The sequence below is a fragment of the Pteropus vampyrus genome, unplaced genomic scaffold (genome assembly GCF_000151845.1).
Source record: "Pteropus vampyrus isolate Shadow unplaced genomic scaffold, Pvam_2.0 Scaffold29, whole genome shotgun sequence".
In the NCBI taxonomy this organism is placed as follows: domain Eukaryota; kingdom Metazoa; phylum Chordata; class Mammalia; order Chiroptera; family Pteropodidae; genus Pteropus; species Pteropus vampyrus.
Genome location: NW_011888810.1, coordinates 1,490,683 through 1,504,479, shown reverse-complemented (window position 1 = coordinate 1,504,479; position 13,797 = coordinate 1,490,683). Strand labels below are relative to the sequence as shown.

The window sequence follows — 13,797 nt, the reverse complement described above, 5'->3', positions numbered from 1 at the left end:
ATTTTAATAGGAAGTGTCCCAATGGTAAAGCTGGCAGCCTATGGCTCATCCAAGGCGGCTCTGAGCATGTTTTCAGCAGTTATGAGACAAGAACTTGCAGAATGGGGAATTAAAGTCTCTGTCATCCAGCCTGGAAGCTTCAAAACAAGTAGGTATCTAAGCCTAAGAGACTTGCAATGTTTGTCCTAGAAGGAATGTTAAAAGTCCTTCGTTCTGCTTGACCTGAACCTCTCAGAGGTCACCCAAGGAGGGGCTGAGATGACTGGGTCTCTTTTAAGAATAGAGGGGCAAGGGCCAGGTTCTTCAATTGTTGGTTGCTCACCTGCATCCTTCCACAAAGTACTTAAGTTTAATGTCATATATTTTTCAAACACTACCTCCTCCCCTTTGAAGAATATGACCTACCTCCCTTCTACCTCTGAAGAGATGGCCATCCCCTCCTCTCCCATCCCTGAATTTCTGAACTTTGGGCAGATGTAGACTCACCTCTATGGCTCAGTCCTTGGTTCTAGACCATCAATCAATTAATTGTGATTTAAGTGAAGATGTAAAAGAGCCTGTCTAATAAAAGGCCCCATATTAAGAAGGATTTTTAACACACTAAAGAACAAACCCTAGAGGTTTGAATGTTAACCAGGAGGAACAAGATTGGGCGAAAGGCCTATTCTATGAGGGTAATAGAAAAAGACCTGGGCCACTCGAGTTGAGAGGCTAGACTATGGCAATAAGAATGGATAGAGGGAAGATGAAGTCTTGAGAAAGGTTACGACCTTAGGGACTCCCTGGGCAGGGAAGAGAATTGAGTGAGTCAAAGATAAGGCCAAATGTGACAGACTGAGAGACTGGGATGGAAGACACAGAGAGAAGAAAGCTGACTAACAGCTAGTATAAGGGGGAAAATGATAAATTTGATTTTGAACTTGGCAGGAGGATTGAGGGTTTGGTGACACAGCCAAAGAAAACTTCCAACACAGAGATGTGACTCCATTTGGACCAGAGAGCAACCCTGTAGTTACAGTTTCAAGAATTCACCAAAATTGTTATAGCTAACATTTCGGGGGAGCTACTCTTCTCAGACACTAGCTACTTTCCATATATTCTTTTCTGATGCTGTTGATCTTATTTATTTTTTTAATTGAGAAATATATCATATATACACATAGTTTAATAACATAAAAACTCGTGTATTTAACATCCAGGTAAAAAAAATAAAACATCTCTAGTGCCCAGAAACCTTCATATGGTCCTCTTCAGTCATAGCTCTCTCCTATCTTCAACATGTGACTACTCTCTTACTTTTTGTAATAATCACTTATTTGCTATTCTTTACTGTGTTACATTCATACATGTATCCCCAAACAATAGAGTTTGGCTATACTGATTTTTGACATGTTTGCATTCTTTTTCATCTGTTTTCTTTCACTGAACATTACGTTTCCACAATTCATCTATATTGTGTATGGCTGTGGTTCATTCTTTTTCATTGCTGTATAGTATTCTGTGAATATGCCACGATTTTTCTACAGTTATTTGGGTTATTTGGGTCACTTTTGGACAACTATGAAGAATTCAGCTATGAACTTTCTGGCACACGTATATGTACATAATTTTTCCTACGACACATATCCAGGAGTGGAATGACTGGATCATAGAGTTAGTTATCTTCAACTTTACCAAATAATACCAAACCATTTTCTAAAATATTGTTCCAACTTATACTCCCAACCTTTTCATATGTGTCTTAATTGGTATAATTTACCAGGTGAGGACGTTGAGGTGTGGTGGGTAATATATACCCCAGTTTGGGTATTTGGCACACTGTGATGGTGGGAAATTTGAAACTAGATCCCTAGATTCAGTGTCCAGATTCTTTCTTTTATATCACACTGCCCTAAGCTTCAAGCTGATATTCGATGGCCAATCTGAAGGCAAGAAGCTAGACAACGGAGGGCTAAGGACTCAAATTTGGAGAATGATGCCTGAATGGGGAGCAAAAGGAAACTTCAGAGACATAAAGAGCTTCTGAAGACTTTCAAGGAGTCATACCAGATTTTGTAGTGCCCTGCAATAAGAATAGCTAAAACATATTGCATGCTTAGCAGGTTTTAAGCACTTTACATGCACAATCTCACTTGATCCTTACCTATAAGGTAGGCGTTGTAATTCCATTTTGTAGAGAGAAAACTGAGGCTTAGAGAAGTTAAGGAATTTCCCAAGCCACGGGGCTGGTATGAAGCAATACGAGACAGAGATGGGATTTGGATGCAGGTAGTCTTAACAATTTCATTGTGTGTAGCCCCAGAGAAGCAGGGGATTGGTGCGTGCGTGTGTGTGTGTGTGTGTGTGTGTGTGTGTGTGTGCACGCACACATATGTGTGTGTGTGTGAGTGGCATATGAAGAGCTGGTGGCTTGTCCCCAGTAAGGAGCTTTAGAGACTCTAGACAGGATACCCACAAAGAGTGGTTAGAAAGTCCATGAGGTGTTTAAAGAGGAGGTGGAGAGGGAAAGGAATCCTCCAGCCGGTGAAAGCAGAGACTAGGGGAGAGGTAGTTGGAGGAACAATAGTTCATACAAACCTGTTTTTCATGACCCAGAAGCCTCCAGAGTAATTGCCAGGGTAATCATTTCTTTAAATATGATTTGTGCCTTCATGAAAAGAAATCAACAATTGAAACTCCATTTGCATTCCCATGAGTATAATTGGATTTCTCTGGCTTACATTTCACAGCAAGGATCCCCTGCAGTCCTGATTCAGGAGAATCACCCAAGCTCACAAACAAAGGCAATCCTCACAGCAATCTCCCAGCTATCACATACTTTGCAGGAGGGAGCATGGGTTGCTGCAATCTTCCTGGAATGTAGCAGTAGCTAATAAAATTCAAAATGAGTGTGCCTTTTGACCAGGTAGCAGCATTTTGGGGGCATAAGTAAATGCCGAAATACAACAGGATAAATTGTGTAAGGTGATTTATGGCAGAGCCACCTAAAATGGTGAAACCTAATAACTGTGGGGAAGTCCTTTGATAGATGAGTGGTTGACTAAAAGCCGTTCAGTGGAAAATTCTGCTACTCTGGTTTAAATCTGTAGCTATGGACCAGGTGGCCGGTTTGTGATTTGTTACTAAACAAAAACAAACAAACAAACAAACAAACAAACAAATAAGAAAGCAAATTCCTGGAAAATGTGTATAGTATGATCCTTTTTGTTTTTTGTTTGTTACTGGTAATTTAGTATGAAACCAAAGCCTTCTATGTGTGTATATGTTGGCATGAACAAGGAGAAAATGTAAAAAGACACACAAAACTATAAGTTACCTCAAAGGAGATTAATTTTAAAACATATACACCTCTTTACTATTTACTTATTATTCACAATATGTTTATACATAATTTATATATAATATATATTATAGTATATACATTACATTTTATATTGTATATAATAGTCACGAAAGGATATGTACTGCGATGTTTGTGACAGCATGATTTCTAAGAGTCCCAAATTGAAAACAACCCAAATGCCCATGACAGTATAATGAATAAATAATTTGTGGCATATTTACACAATGGAAAACTATGCAGCTATGAGAATGACTACACAGTAACATGGATGACTCTCTCAACATAATGTATGATTCCATTCAAATAATGTCCAAAGCCAGGCAAAACTACTCTATTCTGTTCATTGGGACAGTGGCTCTTGGAAAGGGCGCTGAGACTGAGGACTCGGAGGCAGGTTTGTCCTTCATCTGGTTACTGCTTACATGGGCTACTCAGTTTGTGGAAACCTAGTCATCTGTGTACACTTCTGTTAAAAAAATATAATAAGTACTATTATAAAGCACATGTTTTAAAAGGTGTTTGGGAATGCCTCTCCTGCCCAACAAAAGCCAATCACAAGAGCCTGCGTCTCCGTTAGGGAGTGGCTGTGCTTGTCTGGGCCTTCCTAGCATCTGAATCTCCCTTTTCTCTTGCCTCCCAGATATCATGGGCACAAATGAAATGTGGGACAAGCTGGAGAAGGACATCTTAGATCACCTCACCCCTGATGTGCTGGAGGACTATGGCCAGGACTATATCCTTATGCAACGAAATTATTTCAACTTAATCAACAAGTACGGCCATACGGACTTGACCCCTGTGCTCCTGAACATCCAGCATGCTATCTCTGCTAAGAGACCCTTTACCTTTTACACACCGGGGTCAGGCGCTTACCTGTGGATCTACTTTGTTTCCTTTAGCCCAACAATCATATTTGATTATTTCAACAAAAAATTTAATTTCTTTGTAAGTAGTATGCCTAGAGCCCTAAGAATGCCTAACTGGAAGAATAAAGCCATGTAGACAAATAAGTGGGAAATGTTTTAGTCTTGGAATGAAAAGGAAATCTGAGCTTCCCATTAAAGTTGTGGTTTCATACCTTGCATTTCCTGTGAACTCTGTTGGCTGAATGGGACTTAGTGATGAGAAGCCTGGAGAGTAGAAATTGCCACTGTGGAGAGCATCGATTGAGTGCCTGCTCTACGCCAGATATATTTCAGATATTCTCTCATCTAGTTCTCATCAGTGGACTATGGACATCATCCTTACTCATTAAGTGGGGGTGAATATACCTATCTCAGTTCTCTGATGAGAACTGAGATAGGTATATTCACCCCCACTTAATGAGTAAGGAAATTTAGGATCAGAGAGGTTAACCTCCTAGTTCCTTGCCACAGAGCTAGCAAAAGGCAGAGCTGGAATTGGAATCAAAGTGGGACTCCAATGTTTGCCGGGATAGAAAAAAATAAAAGAGAGATGAAGAGAAAAAGAAGAGAAAGGGAAGAGAGAAGAGGGGGAGGAAATGGCAAGGATCACAGTTAAATTGACTCTTTCTCACTGTGCGCTGACATCCCGCAGTAACTACTGCATCCAAGGTATTGGATTTATTGTACATACTCAGTGCTCTGTGCACCTCCTCTCTCTTCCTCTACCAGGAGCCCTGGAGATAGTAGGATGAGATCCCCCATCTCAAGCAAGGCCCCAGAGGCCTTTTGGCAGGCCCAGGACATGTGACTGGCTGGTTTGGTGTCCATAGTAACCATCACTGTCACCTCCATCTGAGCATCCCAGATTGGAAAGCCAACATTATTACCTGGAGAAACATGGCTAAAGGGAGCAATGTCAGATACTAAGAGGTGTTGCCAAGTTCACCTGGGGAAGGCGAAAGGGAAGGAGGAGCTGGTGAACAGAGATATTTAAAAGGAATTAGGAAAAATATCAGGCTGACATAAAGGAAGCAGAGGTTTAGACATCTTGCTCATTGCAAACCTCCCTTGGTCTTATTTCCCTTCTGGAACGTGCAGGTTCTTATTTTATTTTCCAACCTCATGGAGATTTTGGGTCAGTAGATAAACTGAGAGTGCTCTGAAATTTTCTCCAAAAGAAAATAATAAATCAGAATATAGTGAGATAATAGTTGGGAAGTTATTAATACAATACATTTTTAATGGCCTGTCATGCCAACTGCCTATTGGATCTCTACCATTGCTTTAGGGCAGAAAAGAAAGAAAAAAAAATCAGGTTAAGCATTGATTTCCAAAATAGGCACTTTTTGGAGGTAATAGTTGTCAAAACCAACACTACTATTTGCACAATTCAGACACTGAGAGGGCAAACAGTGTGTATAACCTGCAGTCCAGGGTTTGGAGGAGGACTAAATATTTTGTTATTCACTATAAGCCAGTGATTCTCAAAGTGTGGTTCCTGCACCTGCAGCATCAGCATCACCCGAGAACCTATTAGAAATGCAGGTTCTCATGAGCCAATCCAATTTCATTTCAGGTTCCTACGGCTCTTAACACGTTACCAACAAATCAGCAGCTTAAAACAACATAACACTCATTATTTTACAGCTCTGGAGTTCAGAATTCTGAAATGGGTCTCACTTGGCTAAAATCAAGTTAGCAGAACTGTGTTCCTTCTGAAGGCTCTAGGGGAGAATTCATGTTTTGCCTTTTCCAGATTCCAAAGTCCTCTTGAATTCCTTTGCTTATGGCTGCATCACTCTGACTTCTGCTTCTATCATCTCATCTCCTTCTCTGACTCTGGTTCTCCTCCCTCCTTTTTATAAGAACCCTTGTGATGACACTGGACCACCCAGATAATCCAGGATAATGTCCCCACCTCAAATCATTAATTTAATCACATCTACAAAGTCCCTTTTGCCATTTGAGTACGTATTCACAGGTTCTTGGGACTTGTGTGCCATTATCATTACTAGGGACTATTATTCTCCTGACTTTACCTAATGAGTCAGAAATTCTGGGGATGGATCCAGCAACTTGTGTCATAATGAACCCTCTGGGTGATGCACAGTCAAATTTGAGAACTATTGCTCTAAGGCAGAGAGTAAGCAGGCTGCAGGGTATATGGTCAGGCCATGGGAAGAGTGGGGAAGCTCTTTGAGAACAGTGGGAGGGAGCTGGAGACATCAGGTTGAGACCTGAGTGTGGGGCTTACTTTCTGTCCTGCAGCTTGTAGGAGTTTAAAACTGTGAGGCATGGAGAGCAGGTGCTGAATGGGTCTGTGAATTTCATATCAGAAAAGCCGCTGAATGGTTTCCTGAAGGAATGCTTCCACACTATCTTTGGGTTACCTCAGAGGGAAAGAAACCACAGGGTGGCCTATTTTAACCAAAGAAAGACTGACAACCTCTCACTGTCACTCCTATCATGACTCTCTTGGGTTTGGGTGGGAGTGGGGAGGTATGGAAAAGTCAATGAGTCTCCTGGAAAGAGCAAGGATAAGTGCAGGGAATGAAAAATCCAGGTGCTTGTGGGGTGGGCGAGAGAATGCTCTTGCAGAGACCATCAGATGGGCAGCCTTGAGCTGGGGGATGAGAAATCCAACTGGAGGCCAGTGAAGATGAGACAGTGATGTTTTCCTGGTGCTGGGGAAATACACCAGGCCCTAGGAACTCAGATTCTGAGGCAAAGGGAAAGGAAAAGAGAAGGTAGGCGGGGATCTTGAATTCCACTGCACAGTCATCTGGAAGACCCTGTTTTAAACCTGTAGACACTAAGTTACCTGAATGTATTAATAAGCATTCAAATATATTTAATTTTTAGAACAATATCTATAGATTTTCAGAAAGCAAGAGACAAGTATGACATACAAAACACCTCCATGCCCTGACTGTGTCTGCACAGTAATTGATATCCCTGGTTTAGAAACTAGTAAGAACTAAAGGCAGAGGGAAGCCTGCAATATGTTCACAGTTCCTTGAACTCTTGAGGGAAGTCGTGATGAGCAGGTGATTCAGCAGCAGGACTCCTGGCAAAAAGTATTTCATTCTCCCCAGTTCTGCTCTTCTGCTCAAGCACAAGGTGTAAGATACATTTAATATCTGGCCACATAGTATCACATGCAAATCTCATGCAAAACCCTACCCAGTCAATCCTCTTTATTTCTTCCTTTCTTGTATTTTCCCACTGTTGGCAACAGGAAAGTAGACCATCCTTACAATAGACCCAAGACAAGAGGGAAAAATTAATCAGCAATCCAGCGAAAAGCAATCAGCGAAAACATGATTTCTTTTATTACATAGGAAGCTGATAAAGGCCTACAAATATACTTTACTATTTTATTTGAATGGAACATTAAATTTCATCAGACTCATTATACTGGGGATAAATACCATGTTTTGGAATGCCATTCTGGATGGTGTAATTCTGAAGAAGAGTAATTTCATACAAACAGTTCTGATGGGATGGTGGTACCTCTTGCCCAGTAATAGTCCCTAGTCCAGCTCATGCATAGTGGTCCACTGAGGGGCTTAGGACTCCTGGACACCTGCCCTGGAGTGGCTCACAATAAAGTGTTTCTCTACTGATTTGTTGTGTAAGCCAAAATTTTATTCTGGGATCTTGGGTGTATGAGTGGCCATGGCAGGACTAGATGGATATTTCTGAATCCCAGCTTGATGCCAGCTCAGAATTCTATATCAAGAAATGAGATACAACAGGAAGAAAGAGAGACTGGGAACTAATTTGAAGGTTGAAGGTAGGGAAACCTCAATAGGTTTGTAGTTTGAAGTTGCTTACTTTTTTGCCTGCCCAGCATGCCTTTTTTGGGGGGATTTTGGTGAGATTGTCATTCAAAGCCCCCCACCTCCCCACCATAGGGGTGAGTATGTGACCCAGGCTAGCTAATCAATCTATACCCTTGGCTCCAATGATTGGTTCAGGTGTGGGCACACAACCCAAGAAGAGCCAATTATGACTCTCGATGGTGGGAGGATTGTAATGGGCACTGGGAAAAAAGGGCTATCCATTTCTGCTGTAATGTCCATGTTAAACCGAAGCTTCTAGAGCCCATCAAGAGGAGAGTCTGGTAGAGAATGAAGCCAGGACAGAGGAAAGTAGAGTAGAATGATGAGGAAAAATCAAAGTTTGATGACGTATTTTGAGCCCCTCAAAATATGCTATGCTTGCAGATCTACCATTTAGATTGATTTCCAAGTTGCGTGAGTCAATACTTTTCCTTTAAACTATTTCAAGTTGGGTTTATATCTTTTACAATAGAATTAATTCTTGACAAATATACACTCTAGAGAAGAGTTCAGTAAAAAATGAGCCATAAAATAATGCTTGACAGAAAAAATAGGCAAGGCAGTAATGTCCTAGGAGAGAAAGAAAGAGATGAAATTAAAGAAAAAAGATTAGGGTGGGTAATATTATTATTCAGTAGACCTCTCCAGTAGAAAAACAATTTTTCAGTTAAAATTTCTTTTGAGGTTTTATCCCCAAAGTCTATGAGCATGGTCCCTCTGGAATAAGGTGAAACAAATCCTTGCTGAGCCCCATGGTGGAAATCAAAGATTTCAACTGGTTGCTGGCAATTCTAGACTATTGGAATCATGCTTGACTAGGATAACAGTGTAAATAAAGTACACTGCATCTAGCATGATATACTATCTCGTCCTGGATCAACACAAAACTTATTTACCATATTGCAAAATGTGGAGATGAGTAATGTGAGAATCCTGGCCATGGGAAACAGGAAGATCAAAAGACAAATTGAAGGCTTTTGTTCTGGATTATTTGTTCTCGGGTCATTTTATCCCTATGTGGGGGTTCTGGCCACCACATAATTGCCCTGGGAATTTTACCACAGAGTTATTTTTGTTTAGTTCCACTTTCTGTTCTTCCTCCTATTTTGATAATAGGCAATGATTTACTGATGGATAATGATTTACTGCCGATTTACTGTCTTTTTTGGCATTGCCTTTTGCTTTCTCTTCTGACCATCCAAGATAAACTGATTCTATACAGAGAAAGTCCTAACTTGAAACATGCTATTCTTCGGTTTGGGTGTGATTTTCAGGTAAGACTTAAACGTTTGCACAAGAAATTATCATTGATGAACACAAAAACCACACTTTCATCTTGAATACTCATTGTGAAAAGCAAAACAGGAAATCATAACGGGGCCAAACCAATACATGTAATTGCCATTGTAATGCTGAATTTTGGGATGTATGTGTGTGTGTGTGGGGGGGGGCAGGTGCTATTCAGCCTCCATTTACCTTTCTGTTTGGAAGTCATTCCCAGGTGTGAAATCTTGGTGGAAAGAAATGCTTTTCCTCCAACTACAGAAGCCAGAGATCTAAATCCTGACTCTTTCAGCATCTTAGCCTCTAGAAGTTGGGCATCATGAACAAATGTATGACCTACCTAGAATATGGAATGTTGATTGAGGGATATAAAAAGTATTTTGTTAAAAAACTGTCAGTACTCAGTTTCTGCTTCTTGCAACCACAAGCATTCTAATTTATATCATAATCATCACCACAGTGTTTTCAAGGGCCCACTCACAATACACAGCCCTACATTTTTGTGAGTCCTTAGGCTAAATGGCTCTAAGAAGGATGCACTCTCTTCAAAGAGGGATGGCATGTGCATTTCCCCTTGTGCACCATTCCAGTAACTCTCTCCTCCTCTTTGCTGTCTAGGACTCTGCCCCACCTGTAGGGACGAAGTAGGATGGGGCCCTAGGCGGGCTGTGGATTCCTATCTCTTCTTTCTGATTTCTATTGAGAAAATCTTCATAACCCCAGATCCTGAAGTGGCTTTCCCCAGAGAGAGGGCTGTGGGCTATACTGAAAGGGGTAAGATTAAGAATTGACCTGAGCTGGTAGAGTGAGATGAAAGAAAGAAGGTTATTCAAGGGAACACTTTTCTGGGGAGACTTATAAATAGAACGGGGGCGGGGGGCTCTATTAGTCTCTCCCTGCTTTAAGATCAAAGGACTGATCTTCCCTCCCCTTGTACAGTGTTTTGTTTTTGTGTTTCAAATTCTGGTTAATATTGCTCCAAACATGTCACATCCTTTGTGGCAGAGTAGTAAGGTGTATGATATGGGCATTTGGGAGTTACACAGTATGATGGACTGAATGTGCCCCTCTCCCAAACTCATGTGTTGAAATCCTAACCCTCAGTGTGAGGGTATTAGGAGGTGGGAACTTTAGGAGGTGATTAGGTCATGAAGATGGAGCCCTCATGATGGGATTGGTGCCCCTATAAGAAGAGAAATGAGAGAGCTTGCTTTTCTCTCTCTTCCATGTGAGGATACAATGAAAAGATGGCCATCTACAAACCAGGAAGCAGACACCAGATCTGCCAGCACCTCGTTCTTGGATTTCTAAACTCCAGTACTGCGAGAAATAAATGTTATGATTTAAGCCACCCAGTCTATGGTAATTTGTTATTGTAGCTGGAACTCAGACACTTAAACTTAGATTCAAATCTTGAGTCTGCCATTCAACAGTTGGGTGATCTTAAGCAAGCGTTTTAACTTCTCTGAATCTTAGGGGTTTTTTTCTTTCTACTCTAAAAACAGGGGCTGTGGTAATGCTAATCTCATAAAGTTGTTGCGAATGAAATAGGATAATAATGCAAGGGTTTAGTAATAATGCCTGGCATTGAATAAGGCCCCTATAAATATAGGAAGAATAATTGTTTTCTTCTTTGTATCTGAGCACATTTGCTGTGGAGACGAGATCATATTGATGTGTCCTTTCTAGATTGAGGTTCGATGGGGAAAGGCCAGTGTGGCTCTGAATCTTTGCAGGGAATGCCCTGATGCAAATGGGAGCTTTCACTGCCAACTGGCTAATGCTTCTCCCACTCAGGAGCACAAGGGGGTCTTTCACGGACTAATGATGAAGTTCATGTCTCCTACTTATCTTGATAATAATCCCTATTGCTTTTTTATTTTAAGCTAACAATCATTTATGGTGTCCTATGTGCCTGAAACTCTGCTGGGCAATTTACTTGGATTAATCAATTCAATCTTTATAGCAACCTCATGATGTAGTTACTTTCATTATTTCCATTTTTAGATGAGAAACCAGGCTTAGCAAGTTTTTTTTTTTTTTAAATTGAGGTAAAATATACATACCATAAAATTTACAATTTTAACCAGTTTTAAGTGTATAATTCAGTGGCATTAGTATATTCACCATGTTATGCAATCATCGCCACTCTCCATTTCCAGAACTTTTTCATCATCCCAAGAGCTGAGCTTTTTAAGCTGAGTTTAACTTCTAATTTGTGAAAGGAACAATTATACGGTGGTTAAGAGCATAAATTCTTCCAGCGTTCAAATCTCAGTTCTGCCATTGATGAGTTATGAGATCTCGGGGAACTTACTTGTGCCTAGTGCCTCAGTCCTTTCATCTGTAAATGGTGAGGATGATGATGAATGGTGCCTCTCTTGCAATAACTTAACCTATAATAAATGCTGAGAACTTACCTGGTAAATAGTAGGCACACAGTAAACCTTAGTTACTATTACTCCATACTGCTAATAAAACTATAAGTTTTATTCAAGCTGATTTCTTTGAGATGGACTTGAAACGATATATCACTTTCTTACATAACATTGGTGGGATTTCATTAGGTCACTAAAACCTCCTCTCATGTTGAAAAGCAACATGATCTCTCTCATAACTAGAGAACTAGATGGCCCAGCAGTCCACTGATAATGCATATGAACACTCTACTGACAGAGCTGGCAGATGGAGAGCCTGGGATGAGCTACAGACTGCAAGCCTGTGCAGGCAACATCCTCAAACCCCTCCTCTTCCCTGGACTCCAGGCCAGGACACAAAACTCATGACTTCCATTCCACCTCCCTTTTTCTTCCACATGTCAAGGAATAATTTTCAGAAGATGTTAAAAACTCAAACAAACATACAATGAACCTCCATTAAAGTTTTATTTAACTCATTAATGACAGAACCAACAGGATGGCAAAGCTGGCCTCAGAGAGGATATGAGAAGCTGATATATAATATAATGATCTTAAACTAATGAAAGGATGCTAGAATTAAATTGCTAAATTAGATGCAAACTGGTTAAGAGTCCACAGAGCAATACACTCATAATCTTTGGGTCTATAGTCTCTATTGGATAAAAATAATTTGCACTCTATTAGTTTTCTCCAAATTAACATCTACTTTTACAGAGCTGGGTCCCCAGACAATATGTAGGTTGTAAATCAAGAAAAGTCATATTTCCCTAGAGTCAGGTGGCCCTGAGGGAGACTTTCAGACAATGCTCTGGCATGATACTAAAGACCACAAATATCTTTTTGCCTTATTTCCAAGTTCTAGATGATTTTTTTTCTATCTAACTAACCAAGGTATGGATTGATAAAGAATCAGAAATTCTTTTCCACCAAGCCTACATAAGGCCTCAGATGCCTTTTCTGCACTGTGATCCACATAGACATTACCACATGCTGAGAGCTGGTGTGAAAGAGGAAACTGACATGCAGTCCTCCATGACAACCATGGCTTGTTTTAGAAGTTCCAGACAGCTTATCCCATGGCTGGCTGATGCTATTCCAGTGACTCAGTCAAAGCTCTGGCTCAGCCATGAAGAAAAACCTGAAGAAATATCATCTCTCCCTGAAGTAAGGCGAGAAGTCAAAAAAAAAGGGAAGTCAAAGAAAGTTATACTTTTTCCATCCTAGCAAAGGATGCTCTTCCTAAGTCAGGATTTCACAGACAAGTTTCATGGCTTCAGAGGCTTTTATCTCACGCCAATGGATTGTTTTGATTGTATCAAGTATAGAGACTTGTGTGTTAAATAAGTGAGGCGTTTGCAGTGGGAAGATTAGTTCTTAGTTGTGTTGGGTGCCGCTAGTGACCTTATAGAGTGTATGTTCCCTCCATTTAGTACATGGACCTGTTGTAATCAAAAGAAATGGGAAGATCAGAACCCAAGTGGAGAAGCAATCATCTTTTACTCATTCTAAGGCATCTATTGGTACCTATTACGCGCCAAGCTGTATTGAAGTCCATTGGAAGCTGTTGGACAGTCTCTCCCTTAGAAGGATCATGAGACTTTCTAGTACTACTCTAGAATGAGTTTCCTAAGTAAGCTATGCCTATGTGCCTCTTTCCATAAAGGCATGTCCATCTGCACTCAGAAAGAAGACTTAACACTGTGTCGATGTCTTTTGCTGAAATGTTATTTCTTGTAATTATGCAGTGTTCAAATTGTCAACAAAATATCCTGCTTGAAAATTACACTTGACATTTATATTTCTATGCAAAATTGGGAACTAGATGGTTCATCACTTTCAAATAAAGTAAAAGAACACTAATTCAGTGTCAACATTATTTTTTAATTTCTGTTCTGAGTGAAATGACAACAGGGGACAGACATTTTCCTTCTCGAGACAACTGTGAATGGACAGTTGAAGAAAAGCACAAGGAGGCAGAGGCTAGAAGCTGAGTGGATAAC

The 13,797-nt window shown here is 40.5% G+C and overlaps 1 protein-coding gene across 1 annotated transcript in view; it reads left to right on the top strand.

Moving 5' to 3' along the window:
* HSD17B2 (hydroxysteroid 17-beta dehydrogenase 2) overlaps window positions 1-4,427 on the top strand; it is a 54,164-nt gene extending 49,737 nt beyond the window's left edge. Inside the window, exons 4-5 of the mRNA XM_011356638.2 lie at window positions 11-148; window positions 3,984-4,427. Of these exons, the coding sequence (XP_011354940.1) occupies window positions 11-148; window positions 3,984-4,345 (500 nt within the window). The 3' untranslated portion in view covers window positions 4,346-4,427. The remainder of the gene's footprint in view (window positions 1-10; window positions 149-3,983) is intronic.
* The last annotated feature ends 9,370 nt before the right edge of the window (window positions 4,428-13,797 follow it).